Source organism: Herpailurus yagouaroundi, unplaced genomic scaffold (assembly GCF_014898765.1).
Source record: "Herpailurus yagouaroundi ecotype Mexico unplaced genomic scaffold, PumYag 29, whole genome shotgun sequence".
In the NCBI taxonomy this organism is placed as follows: Eukaryota; Metazoa; Chordata; class Mammalia; order Carnivora; family Felidae; genus Herpailurus; species Herpailurus yagouaroundi.
Genome location: NW_024412377.1, coordinates 110,198,102 through 110,215,792, shown reverse-complemented (window position 1 = coordinate 110,215,792; position 17,691 = coordinate 110,198,102). Strand labels below are relative to the sequence as shown.

General features: G+C 39.7%; 1 protein-coding gene across 4 annotated transcripts in view; it reads left to right on the top strand.

The window, feature by feature from the left end:
• The first annotated feature begins 205 nt into the window (after positions 1-205).
• KIF2A (kinesin family member 2A) overlaps positions 206-17,691 on the top strand; it is a 65,956-nt gene continuing 48,470 nt past the window's right edge. For 2 of the 4 annotated variants that reach the window (XM_040452282.1, XM_040452276.1), the window contains exon 1: positions 206-521. In XM_040452282.1, the coding sequence (XP_040308216.1) occupies positions 458-521 (64 nt within the window). In that variant the 5' untranslated portion in view covers positions 206-457. The remainder of the gene's footprint in view (positions 522-17,691) is intronic. The other 2 variants (XM_040452292.1, XM_040452299.1) reach the window with 2 other exon arrangements.

Here is a 17,691-nt window from a genome sequence, read left to right as displayed (position 1 = left end):
CCGCTTCCAGGGCCGGCCAAGCCAAGGCCGACGCCCTCCCACCCGGCCGCAAAGCTGCGCTGGGGGCGCCTGAAGGCAGCAGGGAAAGGCTGGCCAAGGAGGAAGAGACGCGAGAGGCGTGCTCTGCGCAGGCGCGCGGCGCCCCGCCTCCCCAGCGTCGGCTCCTGGGCGGGCGGCGCGGGCCCTCCCACTCTCCCCCGCGCCGCCTGACGGCCCCGGCCCTCGCTTCACCCCGACGCCCCGGCGTGCGCGTCCTCCCGCCGGCCTGCAGGCCCGGGGCCTCCGCCTGCTTCCCCGCCGCTGCTCCTCGCGGCCCCGTCTCGCGTTCACGCTGTCGCCCGGGCCGGCGCGGCCGCGGGCAACCGCTCCCCCTCCCACACCTACCCCGCCCCCTCCCCGCCTTTTCCGCCCTCCCGTCCCCCTCCCTCGGCCCGCCGCCGCTGCTCCAGATGAGGTGATGGCAACGGCCAACTTCGGCAAGATACAGATCGGGATTTACGTGGAGATCAAGCGGAGCGATGGTGAGCCTCGCCGCCGCCCCTGCCGGTCGGGCCCCGCATTCGAGCGTTCACGGAGGGGACGCGGGGTTGGCCGCCTCATTGATTGCTCCGCCGGGCTGTGGGGGCGGGAAGGCGGCGGCCGCGGCGCTTTTGTGTGTGGCGTGTGTGCGAGGGAGGCCGGCGTGGGGTCCGCCCCGGGTGCCGCTGCAGTGTGGGGGGCGGGGAGGGGTTGCCGGCAAAGGGCCTGGGTGTCGCGGGCCCATCTGTGGGGTTCGAGCGCGTGAGGCGGAGGGTCCCGGGACTGGCGGTGGGGGGTGGGGGGGGAGGCGGCGCTCTCCGCGCGATCTCCATCCTCCCCGGGGACTCCAGCCCGGGGGGCCGGGGCCAACGGGCTTCTGTAGGGAGGACCCAGCCTCGCGTTTCACCCGGCCCTTTTCATTTTCCGGCAGTATCTCTGAGGGGGTTGGCGGTGGGGAGAGCGTGGAGACCTTTGGTTTCAGGATTTAGAGAACCGACTACCGGCCCGAGGCGGGTGGGGAAAGGCTAGCCCCGAAGCTGGGCAGGCTTCTTCGGCTTTCGCTTCTCGAGCATGCCTTTCATTTTTTTGCTAGTCCTTTCCTTGGAAGAAGGATGCCGAGAACGTCGTGCTCGGCCATGAATATGTTGGGGGGGGGGGCAGTGGGAAGTGGTGTTCGATGAGCTTCTCAGAGGTGATGAGACTGAAAGGGAAGGAGAGGGATGAGCCTAAGCTCTGCGATGCATTACTGAGAGGGTGGGGGTGGGCCACCGGATGTTGATATTTTCACACTCTCTAGAGAGGTAGCCAAGAGGAAAGTGTTAGATGAGGTGAACATACATGCCGAATTCAAAAGAAAAAAATCCTTGGGCTTATGTATCTCTCTATAGGTTCTACTTGGAAAAAATGTTTTATGTCATTGGCTTGGGGTGTGGAGTGAGGTGCCAGCCAGGCTTGGAAATAATTTATATTGTAAAGGAGAAAAACACGCATGGAGAGAGAAGTAGAATTTTCTTTCAGTGCGAATATTGAAAGGAGCTAGAGATGTGTAATGGAGATGTGTGGTGTTCTTGACTCTATTTCCCTTTTGCTCATAAGCCTTTATTTATGGCTTATTATTCTTTAGTCTAGCCAGTAGTAAGGTTGCTCTCACATTCACCCCCTCTTGGTTTCTAGCAAGTTTGACCAAGTTATGTGAAGCTAGACTGACTTTGCTTTTACTTTGTGTGATATATTGGTAGGCCCTATATAGCTAATGGGTTTTTTTCCCTCGTACTTGAGATAATTTGCCTTAACAACCAGAAGCATCATTACCCTGTATGTGAAAAGGTAAATTACACCGCTTAGAGCTTTAGAAGTTACCAGTAACACTAGTGGGAAGGCGATGTGTCCTTTATTTGGGTTGGGCTTTCTTTGTATTTTCATTTCAAATAACTGTCCTTTAACAGTGCTGTTACTGTCGTTTCTTTTTTAGAATGAATGAGGGTGCACTGTATTACAACAAAAGTAGGATTTGCATATTATTTAAAATTGGAGGGTGCAATAAAATGTGTAAAGTTCTTTACATTCTAAGCCTTTGTGATTGTAGGTGTTACTACAAAATATATATTTAAAATGGGTCATATGGCATTCCAAAGCTTTGTATTTTTCTTTTTAAAAATTTTTTTGTTTAAAAGTGACTGGAAACAATTTTGGTTCTTGTAGGGTTCAAGGATAGAGACTTTTACTAATCTTTTAACATTTACCTTTTGCATTTACCGGAACCCCAGACATGTATAATAGCTTTGTGTTTATGTAAGTGTTAATAATCTAAAGTCACATTTCAAAGCAGTTTCCCCATGAGGTCATAACGGAAATCATCGCAATGTGTATTATCCCAACCTATAGTCATTTGTGCTCATCAGATGCAAGATGGAATTGGAGGAAGGTAAAATTAGACAACTGGAAGGGAATAGCCATTTGCATTGGATGATGGTATTTCACAGAAGGCATATCTGGGAGACTCCCTGTATGTTTTCCTTTTTCACTTTAAAGAAGCTCTTTTGTTTCCTCCCACTTCTATAGCACATCTATAAAACACTAGTGGTTATTGTAACAAAAATAAACTTTGTAGTTGGATGAGCACTAATGTAATGCCTGAGACCATGGAAATCACATGAGTGAAGAAGGGCTGTTGCAGACTGCAGTTAACTGGTAACTTGATGTTCTGCATGCTTCCTGATGGTGATCCTTGCCCTTATTTCAGAGCATGCTTCTCCAATAAGTGATGCTCATATATAAATAAAACATATATTCTGAGGGCCAACAGGTAAACTAAAACAGATTCATTCTTATCTTTCAAGACCCTGCTCAAAACTAATCCCAGTAAGTCTTCACTGATTGCTAAAGCCAGATGGGGAATTAGTCCCTGGATAGTCAGCCTCTGAATTCCTAAGTCATTCTGTATCACTCATGAGGCAGCATATTTCCTAAGTATTAATGTTTGGATGTATTTCTTTTAATACTGTGTTTTCAGACTACACTGGAGACCAGGTGCTGTAGAGAATCCAGTTGAGGGATGGCAGGCTACTCACATCCATGCCAAGCAAAGTCAGGTGTTACTGGATTAGAATACTTACTAATAGTCTCTTCAATTCCCTGAATTTATCTGTGGATCTCCTCTATGTGCCTAGCAAAGGTTCTTGCATATAGTTTTTGAGTGGATCATTCGTTACTGAATTTCTGGTTTTCAAACATTATATAAGTTAACTATTTGGGTGAAATCTTACCTGAAAGTGAAACCCTTCCATCGAGGCTCTTCCTTTGCTACCACATCCCTATTCTGCTCCCCTCCCCCAACTCTGTTCAGGCCTCTTAATTCAACATCCCTGGAATTGACTGCAAATGAGTGATGTACCAAAGCTAATTTGACATTTCTGGTATTTTAAGTTAAAAATGACAGAAGTTAGGTGTACTGAGATTGATCCCCACCACAGGAGATAACCTGGTAAGAAATTAGACTAATTTTTGGAAATAGGACATTCATGTGTAATCTATTTTTTTTTGTATGTGGCTTTCAGTTATCCTCTGATTCGATTCCTTTCTAGAATCCAGTGACTCTAAAACTGTAGGTTTTAATTATGCTGTTAAAATATTTCTTATCTCTTTGACAGTAGCTATGATTATCCTTTGAGGACTAGGGCAGAAATGAGAAAAGTTTTGAATATATGGAAGCTGTAACTATGAAGGGATTGTTCTCTGGGGGTCCCTTAGTCACAGCATTGATGTATTTGATCTGAAGAGAAAGATCAACCTGAAAGATCCTTAAAGTTAATGTAGTTATCACTTTTATAAATATGGAAGCAGAGTCCCAAGTCACCACAAGTGACTTGTCTAGCTATATTCATACAACTTATAGTGGCAGCCAGGAACCTGTCTTACATAGCATAGAAACCAGACTATCTGTCAAGAACTGAGAACTGTGACAGTTAAGGGAGAATTCAGTTATTTAGGAACCATACACAGCTTTCTGCAGCCCAATAAGGATATGTAGGAAATTGCTTCTTAGTCATAGGAAAAGCACTAGGGAGCAGTGTTAAGCCCAGTTGGAATGATCTGGTAAAAAGTGATGATGGTATAGTAAATAGAAAGTCACAAAGATGAAAAATATTCCTGTGTCTTAAATGTTAAGGAAAAGAATGCTTTAATTAAGCATCTGAAATCATGAAATTAAAGATTTCAGAGGATTTGTTGGGAATCATGGAGTTTAGGGCAGGCACTCTTTATTTAGGAAAGATTTTAAATGGCCTAATTCTTGTTATCTACTTTGCCACATTTATTCTTCTGCTAGTTCATCTTTACATGCCATTATATAGACTTTTGGAGAATGGACTGTGTGAAGGTAGGTAATAAAGATGAACAACACAGCAATATGGTTGTTCTTTAGGTACAATTTTGTGGCTCTGTGGAATGGCGGAATTTGCGGATTAATAGTTTCCTTTTACATGGTAATTAGCATGATAATGGTTCCATATATGTGTCTGTTAGGCCTTCATAGTTTTCCAAACAGGTTATCTAATTGGATCTTCACTAGAAACCGTATGATGTAATAAGCAGTGTGGAAGCTGGTAGATTTATCATTTTATAGCCATAGAATCTAAGGTTTTTTTTGTTTTTGTTTTTGTTTTTTGCCAAGATCACATGTTAATTGATTAGGGACATAGCCTGAACCAAACCCTCGGTTCTTTCACTCCTGCTTTTCTTTTTAGTGGGACAGATGTTTTTGGATAATGGTAGGAAGTTGTATACTTTGTACTTTGGTGGGTTTTTTTTTTTTTTTTTTGAGATGTTAAAAGCCCCTATAGTAAGCAATTTTTTTTCTACTATTACCAGAGAGGCTCAGAAAACTTACATTGAATTAAACTTTCCGAATTGGTGAGATCAGATTGAATTCTGATATTTTATTGACTATAAGGATGAAAATTCATCACTCTAAGGCTTTAAAATCCCTTTCAGTAGTTAGTCACTTGTTGCTTCCAGAATTACTACAGAATCCCAGGTTCATTGCTTAGTCACTTGATTCTTATGACAAAAATTTTGGGACCCCGGGGAAAACTTATGTGTCAACTTGTTTTATATGTTATAATTTTTTTAAAGTCTAGAAAATAGCAAAGAGTCAGTTAAGCGTTTGTCTTGTTTCAATAGGGAAGGAGGCGTGAGTGGAAAATCCAGAGTGGGGTTCTTTGAGAGATCATCCAGACCCATTCTTCCTAGGCACAAGTGTACTTGTCATTAATATTAAGTTACTTTGTTTTTTTAATATTTTTTAATGCTTTCTTATTTTTGAGAGAGAGAAAGACAGAGGACAAGTTGGGGAGGAACAGAGAGAGAGGGAGACACAGACTCCACAAAGCAGGCCCCAGGCTCCCAGCTGTCAGCACAGAGCCTGATGCGGGGCTCAAACCCACAAACTGTGAGATCATGACCTGAGTCGAAGTCAGATGCCCAATCGACTGAGCCACCCAGACACCCCTATATTACGTTAATCTTTTGCAAAGCTTAATTCTTGGATTCAGCCATCTATTTTGCTTTTAACACCTCTGCCCTGTAACCTAAAATAATCTTTTAAGGAGTTTATTTGTTTTGAGATCATTCTTCTGAGTTTAAGAATAGATACAATTCTTAAGCCTTGAGTACAATTAATTTTCACTCTTCTGGTCCAGCTGTGGAGTAAATATAGGTTATAGGTTACCCTCCTATCACATACTACCTCTTTTGATTAAAGTAATAAAAATGGTATTATAGTGCCTAAGTGAAAATAGAAGTTAGAACCTCACCACGTTAAACAATCAAGCTCTTGATTACATGCAGTGGCTACTGTGCCATGTACTTATGTGGAGAGTTAAATAAATTCAAGTTCATGGTCATTGGGATTTGTCTTTAAAAACCTCCTCCAGGGGTGCCTGGTGGCTCAGTCAGTTAAACGTCCAACTTTGGCTCAGGTCATGATCTCATGGTTTGTGGGTTTGAGGCCTGCGTCTAGTTCTGTGCTGACAGCTCTGAGCCTGGAGCCTGCTTCAGATTTTGTGTCTCCCGCTCTGTCTCACAGATTTTGTGTCCCGCTTCGCTCTCAGTCTCTGTGTGTCTCTCTCAAAAATACACATTAAAACAAAACAAAACAAAAGCAAAACCTCCTCCAAATACAATATCGTTTCATTGTTGGTTAACCTTAGGTTAACTTTTTGTAACTGGGAGTAAAATGAGTGGGGAGGTGTCCCTTTTTAAAGTTGTGCTTATAAATCTAGTCCTTGGCCTCTCTCAGTTTGGTGCTACTTGTTTTTGTCATTATCCACTACAACCAAGCTTGTAGTTCAGGTGGGCATTTACTAGAGTTTGAGAATGTTTCAGTATATAGACTGTGAGTGATTATGTCATATCACAAAACAGTGTGTCTCATAGTTTTCTCTTTTCCTACTGATTTATCAAATACATTTTTACTAATAGCTCATTATGTATCAGGTATTCTGATAGGTGTTGGAGATACAAAAAATACACAGTTCCTGCCTTCAAAAACAGTAAATAAATGATTGATGTATGGTGTGATTAGGACTGATAGAAGTATGCTGTTCTGTGTGTACATTATTACCACTTCCCTTTTTAGGTATAGGCTCTTTATTTGGACTCTGAGTTATGAGTCTTGTGGAAAATAGATGTCATATATGTTATCCCTTTCACCTCCTCTGTGCAAGACTAATATCCATTATCCCTTATGGTGTGCTTTCCTGGTAAGTTCATATTGATCCTCAGAATTCTTCTTAATAAAGTTCCACCAGTCTTGGTAGCTCCTGTCACTTTATTGAAATTGGCATTATTTGTCATTACTGGCCTATTTTCTGTTCTCTATTACCCATCTGAGTTTTAACTTTACGACTTTTTACTTTTGTTTTGATATCTAAAGGAATAAGATTTATTCAGTTTTAAATTTCTGGTGGAGGAGCCACTGATTTTGGAATTCTGGGTTGGGGTGCTTATAAACACAGAGATTAGGGAACAAGAGCATGAAAACTGATGGAGCAGCTGCTAGTGCTTATATGTAATTTGGAAGTAACCTCCCTACACAGTGTGGCCAGGGGACTATGAGAATCAGATACCTCCCTGAGCTGTGTATTTTACTTAATTTCAGAGACTTACTTCTCCAGATTTTTTATTGGTTTTGCTATTAATTTTAACCAGATTTCACTTACATAAAAATTTTTAAAGGAACGACAGGATAAGCTGAGTGTCTACATTGTACAAAGACTCCTTTTTGATTATAACTCTCATTCAGGGGCTATCAGTGTCATCCAGATACCTTGTATCTTCCATACTGCCATGTGAATTCTGTTTGTTTCTTAAAAATTGAATCCAGGTGTCACTTTTGATATCTGAAGGGTTTTAACATTTGCACCCTTTATAAAGTCAGTTGCTTTCCTAAATGTGTTAATATCCAGTATCTTGCTTGATTTTTATGACAGCCCTGCAAGGCAGATAGTATTTTACCCATTTTATTGAAGAGGAACTCTATGCCCAGAGGGTATAAATTACTGGGAAGTGTTTAAGGCTTATGAAGGGCAATTTCATATATTTATACTATATACATTGGTCAGGACAATGTGGTAAGGGTATTTTAGTGGGGTGGGATGTGATAGATTTACATATATTTAACCCATTGGATAAATGTGGTTGTGGGAGCTGTTTCTAAACTCGGTAGACTCTGCATAGTGGTGTCACAACCTTGGCTACTCACAGAATTCACCTTGGGACATTGAAATTAAAAACAGCCAAACATAAAAAACAAACCCCCACCCATCAACACCATTATCCTGGCCCTTTGCATAGAGATTCTGTTTTAATAGGTTTGATATGGAGCCTGAGAATCAGTATTTTATTTTAAAACACCTCATACGTTGATGAAACTTAACTTCACACATACAGGTGATTTCAGTGTGCACCCAGGGTTGTGATCTGTTATTTTAGCAAAAGTAGCATTTCCTAATGATGATCTGACAAAATTTCATGGAGAGTGAAGTTTAAATGGTGGGAAGAAGATGACCAGTAGATTGCCATGGGGAGAAGGAGGCATTCCAGGCATGTAATGTGCAGCATGTGAGAAGTTCCTCAGCTGGAAGTGGAGGGTTGTGAGGTAAAGGCATTTAAAACAGGCAGAAGGGAGGGTGATAGATAAGGAAAATAAGGAAGGACAAGTAATCTGGGGCACTTTATTAAAGACTTGGAAACAAAGGTAAGGTAATGCTTCTTGGAATTAATTTCTAGGACACTTGGAAACTACGGTAGGACTTAATCTCCTAAGAGCCGTAATAGGAGTTAGCTTGTGATTAGTGATAGATTAGAGGTAGAGTAATACTGAAAATGAGAGCTAGCAAGGATAAGATTGCATCATTCTAGGAGGGTGAGCAATGATTAAGGAACAGATGAAATCTAGCAGCCTGCAAAAAGAATTGATGTTATATGGTGGTATATCACTTGTGCTGAGTAAAGAACATATGTGTTGAAAGGAATGGACTTAACATTTGGAAAGTCTGAGTGTAGGTTATAAAATCTCTTCAGTTCTTTTTAATCAAGCTAATCTTATCCATGAATATTTTGTAGAGGACTGTAGAGCCTGTGTACAATTTAATATCAAAGAGAGCATCCAAATCAGGCTGTTTATAGTTTTTGCAGCTAGTATCTTTAAAATAAGTCTAAGGTATGAGTCACTTCCAATAAATGTTTATATGTAGAGCAGGAATTTACTTAAGCTATAACTAACTGCTTTGCCTACTTAAGAAGACTCAGTTATAGTATATTAGTCAAAACCCTCTTAGAATTCCTGGAAGGGAATGGGAAGGAAAAACAACACTTAAAGGATCTGGCTTCGGCTCTTTAATGGATGAAGGGTTTTGATTCTCGAAAGGCAGCTGCTCTCCTTTACTTTTCCTTTGCTCTTATTTTTGCCCTATTTTTTTCTGCTCTGGCTTTTGCCTTACTTTTCATCCTCGATATTCTGAATGTCATTTCAGCATTTAGAATCTCTTAACTGCGGGGTGCTTGGGTGGCTCAGTCAGTTGAGTGTCTCACTTAGAATCAGGTCATGATCTCAGGGTTTGTGATTTCAAGCCCCACATGGGGCTCTCTGTCAGCATGGAGCCTGTTTCGGATCCTCTGTTCCCTCTCTCTTTGTCCCTCCCCTTCTCATTCACTCTGTCCCTCCCTCCCTCCCTTCCTCAAATAAAATAAACATGAAAAAAAAATCTCTTAACTGCTATTGCAGTTTAGGACTTAAAGAGAAATAACTGAGGGATAAATAGGGCCTATTGGATTTTTAGGGCAGTGGAATCATTCTCTGTGATACTATAATGGTAGATACATGTTATACATTGGTCAAAACCCACAGAACACATGACACCAAGAACAAACCCTAATATAAAGTTACGAACTTTGAGTATTATTGATGTGTTGGTGTAGGTTCATCCATTGTAACAAGTGTACCCAGTGTGGGCTGTTGATGATTTGTGAGGGTGTGGGTATGTGGGAACAGGGGTACATGGAGAATCTGTACCTTTCTGCTCAATTTTGCTATCACCCTAAAACTGCTCTAAAAAATGTTAAGAATGAGGGTCAACCCTTTAGGGTTGCATTTAAGGTTAACTTTTGCTTTTTATTTTTGTTACACTTCATCTGTTGGCCAATGTGAGAGATTGATGGTTTGCTAACACAATTTTTAAAATGAGCTGTAGTGCAGTGGGAGAATTCAGATATGCTTGACCCATGGACATTGTGAGTTTAAGTTCAAATGCTGTGACAAATGTCCAAGCAGTGTGTCTAGAGCTAGAGCTTCATTCTTGAGGGGAGCTAGGGTTGAACTTAAATAATTTAAACAGCTGTTCTATTTATAAAATAGGGAATTCCTCTTGTAGGATAAATACATGAGGTCTCATGTCTCATCTCATGGAAAGTGAGTTGGAGTGCAGACAGCATTAAACTTTTGAGGGGGGAAGGGTTATTATTTTAGTTTACTATGGATTAAAGAGAAACGGATATAGTGACTTACCTATACATGAGTTTTAGGAATGGAGAGCAAATTAGAGGCCCTAGTTAGGTTAAGTTTTAAGAATTTAATCACAGACAACTCTGATAAAATACTGCTGTTGGTCAAAACGTGCTGATATTTTTACATTAAGGAAATTAACTTGTCTAGGGTCATACATAGGGATGCCCGGGTGGCTCAGTTGGTTAAGCGTCTGACTCAATCTCGGCTCAGGTCATGATCTTGCACTTAGTGAGTTTGAGTCCCACATCAGGCTCTGCGCTGATGGTGTGGAGCCTGCTTGGGATTCTGTCTCTCCTTCTCTCTGCCCCTCCCTCGCTTGTGCATGCGCACATGCTTGCGCCTATGCTTGCAGTCTTTCTCTCTCTCTCTCTCTCTCTCACTCTCTCCCAAAATAAATAAACATAAAAAAGGAATAAGGTCATACATAAAGTAAGTAGCAAATAGGAGATTAGAGCATAGGTCGTCTGCCTCTAAAGTCCTCTACACTAATTCTGTAAGAGTTCTTTGTATACTATGGATGTTCCAGGCATTGGAAGCCATTAATTTAAAAATGCTTTCATTTTTCTGTGGTGTAGATTGCCTTCAGGTGTTTTTTATTAATCCATCTGGCATCTGCTGCATGACCATTTGTGTTCCTTCATCTGATGCCTTTGAGGGAATAGAAATGGGACTTCTCCCTAGTAAAGACTACTGTGTCAGTTATAGCTAACCGTTAAATCGCTGTTGCACTCCGTGCAGGTGCTCGGTGGTTTTATGATTTTTTTTTTTGAAAACGAAATTTTGGCTTTTGCCAGACTCTTTGCCATTGCATGAGTTTCAGCCGTCCTTGTTCTCATGACTTCAGAATTTTAGACAAGAGCATGTACTTCATTTGAAAGAATGTTTCTTATTAGATGAGCAGCTGTATTGTCAGGAAAATACAAGAGATTATATCAACTTGCTAGGAGTCCGTTGGCATAATTGATGGATTTGGGGGCTTGTCTAGGTTCAGTGATCTTTATTTTTTATAAAATTGTTGTTTGAAATTGTTTTTGGGGTAATGTATGGGTTGAATTTTTACATTTTCCACTCCCTGCCACCCAAAGCTGATATTGAGAGTTGGTTACAACATGACCCTAAATATGGGTATTTTCTTGGTTTGATTTTTGGGGTATACCTTTTTTTGAGGAGGGTACACTTTTATTAAGAACAATTCATTGCTTTTAACCTTACATACTCTTTTGGGTTTCATTAAGAGCCATTCCTTAACTAAGTTAAAAGTAAATACATTTTTTTGTTTCCTTCCTACCCCTTATACTCTTACTTCTCAATCTTTGTAGGTGCTTCTTTCTCTCTTCATTTTCCTTTTTTTTTTTTTTAATGTTTATTTATTTTTGAGACAGAGACAGAGCATGAACAAGGGAGGGTCAGAGAGAGAGGGAGACACAGAATCGGAAGCAGGCTCCAGGCTCTGAGCTGTCAGCACAGAGCCCGACGCGGGGCTTGAACTCACGGACTGTGAGATCATGACCTGAGCCGAAGTCGGCCGCTTAACCGACTGAGCCACCCAGGTGCCCCATTCATTTTCTTTTTTTTTAATTAACTTTTTAGAAAGTTTATTTTAGAGCAAGTGCAAACGGGAGAGGGGCAGATGGAGAGAGAGACAATCTCAAGCAGGCTCCACGCTCACCTTGGAGCCCAATGCCAGGCTCCTTCTCACAGACCATAAGGTCATGACCTGATCCAAAACCAAGAGTCAGACTGAAGCACGCAGACGCCCTTCTTCATTTTCTAAATGTTGATGTTCTTCAGGGCTTGATCCTAGCCTTGTAGTACTTCTCACACAGTAATCTCACTCTGGGTGGACTAAATGCTTCTCCTCAGCCCTGGCTGGCTACAGATTCTTTGTGTATCTAATGGATTAATAAATATCTCCACATGGCTGTCTCATACATACATGTCCAAATTCATCATGTCCAAAATTGAACCCATCACCCACTGCCCAACTCAAAACCCTAGATGTCTTCATAGACTCCTTGGTGTTTCCCAATGTCATGTCCTATCATCAGGTTCTCTTAATATATAACAGCTCAGGTACCTCTTCAATCCATATACTTTTTCCATCCTTCCACTATAACTTTGTGAGGCTAGCATTATGTCTTGCCTGAGCCATCACAACAAATTTCTAATAGTTATCTCCACCTTTGGTTGATTACTGTTTCAGAGTAACCTTTCAAACCTACAAATTTGGCCCCCGATCACTTGCTTAAAACTTTCTGTTGCTTAAAACTTTCTGTCACACGCTGTGTGTCTGTTGCCCTTTGGCTAAAGCCCAACTTTAGAGTCTAGAGTTTACTCTAGACCCTGAACAATCACCTCCCTCTCCAGTCTGATTTTTTGCAACTTACTTGAGGCATTCCAGACACACTGAACTCTTATTAGAATACTACGCTTCTGCCTACTGAATCCACTGCTTTTGCTCTTTTTTGTCACTATTAAACATTCCGTTCTTCCTTGATTCATAGACTAGGATACGTCCCCTGCTTTGTGGTCTCCCAGTCCCTTCTGTTTACTCATAAAAACACTCATGGGATTATATTTGTTTAATTGTCTTTGGTCAGACTCAAGTTGCATTGTATCCTTGGTGCCTGGGACAGTGCTTGTTCATGCTTAGTAAATTATCTATTTTTTGAACCAATGATTAAATGAACTTCTAGCTCTGCTCTTCTCTCACTGCTCTATTTAATTTTGACGAAAAAAATTGATTTGTGTTCATCTTCGGTGTCAAGAGGTATGTGTCATTGCTTTTAATGTACACTTTTAAACTTTTTTTAAATTTAATTACCTATTTTGAATAATATAGTCCTGTGGTTAATAATTAAGCTGCAAAGGATCTATATTGGAAAGTCTATTATATCGCTGCCTCCTAGCCACCTAAGTCTTCTCCCAGGAGATAACTGGTATTTCCAGGTTCTTGTATATGTGTGCATGGATTTGTTTTGCATTTTCAAGCAAATATTTGTGAATTTGTGCCTATATGTAGTGTGTGTGTGTGTGTGTGTGTGTGTGTGTGTGGTTGGTTAATAATAACCAATTTATTATTGGTTAAATATAACACAATTCAAATTGTGCCCAATCTGTAGTTCTTACACAGGCAATATACTGTATTGAATAATTTTGAACTCTTGACATTTTTTGCATATTGATGCCTTTATCTGTAGGATAAGGTTCTAGAAATAGAATTGCTGTGTTGCAGAATTTTTAAAAATAATATTTTTAATTTTGAAAGATCTTGACAATTTACTTCTAGAGAGAAAATGTGAATTTACCTTCTTAACTGCACAAGTGCCCCTTGCTTCATACCCTTGTCCACACACTGTACAACATACCTTTTGGAGATTTGCTAGCTTGGATTATAGAATTAGGACTGTGTGTGTAGAATGTTTTCTTTTGATGTTAAATGGCCCAGAAAAGATAATATACTTAATTTATAAAGTGTTTATGAGGTCCAGACATATAATGAAAAACATTTAAGTTCTAGTGTTATGATAGCTAGTATAGAAAAACAAGATGTCGTGTTATGTCTGATAATGAGAAGAAGGTGATGTTTTTAATTAAAAGTTTTTGAAAAATAAACATTATGGTTTTTAACCTAATAAACTTGAGCAGTCCTACTAAATAAATGGGAATTTTTTTTTCAGACTCTGAACACAGTGAAATAAATGTGTTAATGAAATTACTTGCCTGTATTTCTGTTCATTTGTAGTTGGTTAATTCACTTAAGTAGATTGCCTCGTTATTTGAGGCCAGATCAAGGAACTGAACCTCTTAAAGCCACTTACGTCTCTGTTCTTTTACTGTCCAAAACATCAGCTTTTGCCTGGAAGGGTGGTTGGGTGAAAGTATGTGTATTGTTTATTTGTTCATTCAACCAATATGTTTTGAGTATTTTAGGCAATGTACTAGTTTTTGAGTATAAAACAATGGGGTGGGGAGGAAGATCAAAAATATGTCTCCACATGGAGCTTTCATTCATATAGAGGAAGTGGAAGATGCACGGCTATGCCACTTAATAATTTGTTTTTTTATTAATGGAGAGAAATCACATCAGCATATTTGTTGAAGGGAAGAAGCTAGAGGGATGAGAAGAGGCTGAAAATAAAGAGCAAGGAAAGATTATCAGTAGGTCAGGATTTTGGAGAACATGGATCAGGTGATCCTTAACATGACCTTTCAAGGCTTTATGTGATCAGGCTCTTACCTTTCATGTGTCACCTTATCCACTTACCTCCTTGCTCCCATTGTTGAGCCTCACTGGCTTTCATTTAGTGACTTTTCTTACCTCAGAGCTTTTGCACAAAGTGTTCCCTTCACCTCAGATGTTTTGTCCCCCACTCTGCTTAATTGTGGCTTTTCGTTTTCATCTTAAACATTATTTCTGCATTTGTCAAAGGGGTCTTTTGTAACTCTCATAATCAAAATCTGATTTCTTATTCTTTCTCAGTACACTTTATTTTTTCGTAATAAAATTTGTCACCTTTTGTAAGTATACAGGTCTTTGTGATTCTCTTAGAAATTTAGCGTCAGGTATAGTACGTGGCACATAGCAGGCATTCATTGAGTATTGACTGAGTGAGTTATGAACTTAACACCAGCAATGAATTAGATGAGCCATGAGCTTACATCCTCGATAATTTAGGTTTTTAAAAACCTTTTCAGGGTTTTATGGGTTATGAGTGGGGGCACGGATGATGAGTAGTCAGAAGTTAGGATGTTTAGGGCAGTGAAAATACTGAGTATGGTACTATAATGGTGGATACATGTCAGTATACACTTGTTCAAACCTATAGATTGTACACCAAAAGTGAATCATAATGGTCTTTGGGTGTTGTGTCATTGCAGATACCAGTTATACCAAATGTGCTACCCTGGCAGGGGATGTTGATGAGTTAGGTTATGCATATGTGAGGGCACAGAGTATTTTGAAAATCCTATCTTCTGCTTAATTTTGCTGTGTACCTCAGGCTGCTCTAAAAAAAAAAAAAAAAAAAAAAAAAGAATAAGTCTTGGGTGCCTGGGTGGCTCAGTTGGTTAAGCATGTGATTCTTGATTTGGGCTCAGGTCATGATCTCATGGTCGTGAGATCAAGCCCTGTATTCGGTTTGACTCTGCACTGGTGGAGCCTGTTTAAGATTCTCTTCTCCCTCCTCCTCCCCTCCCCCCTCCAAGCACTTGTGTGCGCTCTCTCTCTCTCTCTCTCTCTCTCTCTCTCTCACACACACACACACACACACACACACACACACACACACACAAAGTCTTTAAAAAATAAAACAAAAAATGCTATAGTCTAGGAATGTACCCAAGAGAACGGGAAATATCTGTCTATATGACAACATGTACATTAATGTTTATAACATTATTCATAATAGCCAAAAGGTGAAAACCCCAGTGGCCATCAAATGATGAAAAACAAATTGTGGTTTATTCGTATAATGGTATATTCCAACATAGACAAGACGTTGAAAACATTATGCTTGGGATGCCTGGGTGGCTCAGTTGGTTAAGCGTTCAACTTTTGATCTTGGCTCAAGTCATAGTCTCACGATTTGTGAGATCGAGTCCCTCATCAGGCTCTGCCCTGACATGGGAAGCTTGCTTGGGATTCTCTCTCTCTTCCTCTCTCTGCCCCTCACCTGCTTGCGCTCTCTCTCTGAAAATAAATAAAACATTAAAAAAAAAAAAAAACAAACCTTCATGCTTAGTGAAAGTTGCCAGTCCAAAGGACCACATTATATGATTTCATTTATATGAAATGTCTAGAATGGGAAATCTATAGAGACAGAAAGTAGATTAGTGGTTGCTTATTATGGGGAGGGGGTTGTTGGAAGAATGGGGAAGTGATGGCGACAGTATAGGAGGTGTCTTTTTGAAGTGATTAAAATATTACAAATGCTAAAAACCATTAAATGGTATACTTTAAATAGATACATGGTATATTATGTAAATTATATCTCAGTAAAGTTTTTTTTAAAAAACTTCATAGGCAACAGGGAGGAGTTTTATTTAAATTTGCATTGTTACTAGTAAAGATGAGCATTTTTCATATTTTTTGTCAATTGTAGTACTTTTTGTCAACTCCTACTTTTTATTTTTTTATTATTATTTTTTCATTATTTTTTAATGTTTATTTATTTTTGAGACAGAGAGAGACAGAGCATGAACGGGGGAGGGTCAGAGAGAGAGGGAGACACAGAATGTGAAGCAGGCTCCAGGCTCTGAGCTGTCAGCACAGAGCCCGACGTGGGGCTTGAACTCACAGAGTGTGAGATCATGACCTGAGCCAAAATCAGAAGCTCAACTGACTGAGCCACTCAGGCGCCCCCAACTTCTCCTTTTTAAAATTGTTTTCCTGGACTTGATTGTACTACGTTATCTGAGTTTTCTTCTTACTTGATCTATTCTTCTTAATCTCTTGTCTATGTTTTTGTTCTTTGTCTCCCTCTTAAATATTGGTGTTTCCCAGTGTTTTATCATTGGTCTTCTATTTCTCTGCATTTTCCCTAGTTACTGTGATCTACTTTTCTTTTTTTTAATTGAGCTAGAACTTACATGTCATAATAACCTTTTTAGGCAATAAATGCAAAAATAAGTGAGACTACATTAAAAAGCTTCTGTACAGCAAAGGAAACCATCAACAAAATGAAACGGCCCCAGGAGTTGTTAATTTTGATGAAGTCCGGTTTATTCATCTTTTGTTGCTTGTGCTTTTGTTGTTCTAAGAAATTATTTGCCTAATCTAAGGTGTGATCTGCTTTTATGTCCTTTTATAGTTCTTTCCATGACCTATATCACCTAAAATATTTGCATATATTCTTTTCTGCTCTTAACATTCATTCTTGACCTTTCAAAATAGAGAACAAATTAATTTAGCATTTGTGAAAAACAACACTGCAGTGTGAGAGAGGATATTGATAGAGGATAAGTAAGGAAATCCTAGTCTTGAAGTTGGCTGTCTTTGTTACCAGAATTGAAGGTTGCTGGAAGTTGACTATTATGTGTGTAGGTGTGCATGTAAGTATATTGTGTGTCTTGGATTTAGAGAAATCGTAGTAAGCACAACTTAAAACCAGGCATAAAGACATATTCGGGACGTGGAGTTTAAACTTGAACTATGGTAAAGATGATTTGTTTTGGTTTCTTTCATGATCCTTTCTCCTTAATTACTTTAAAACAGATCTGTGCATGGGATTCATTTTATTTAAAACCCTTCCAGCTATACTAAAACATCTGGGAAGAGAAGAAAAATAAATACATTAGAATGGATTTCTTTTAAAAAAGGAGAGTATGAAAAACCTATAAAATTGTTATCTCTGAATGCTGCAGTAAATATGGATGATTGATATCTCAGATTTGCTTCGAAATAATCCATTTGTGGTGGTGGGAGGAATGGCAGTAGAATTGACCATGTGTTCTACATTAATGAAACTGAATGAAGGGCATTTGGTGTTTATGTTGTATGTGTTTATAATTTTTCATAACTAAAATTTTTAAGATAAAATTTTTTAAAAATGTCTTTTGAGACCATATCTTTTCAGTTTCAGGTCTTACATCTATATATTATCACG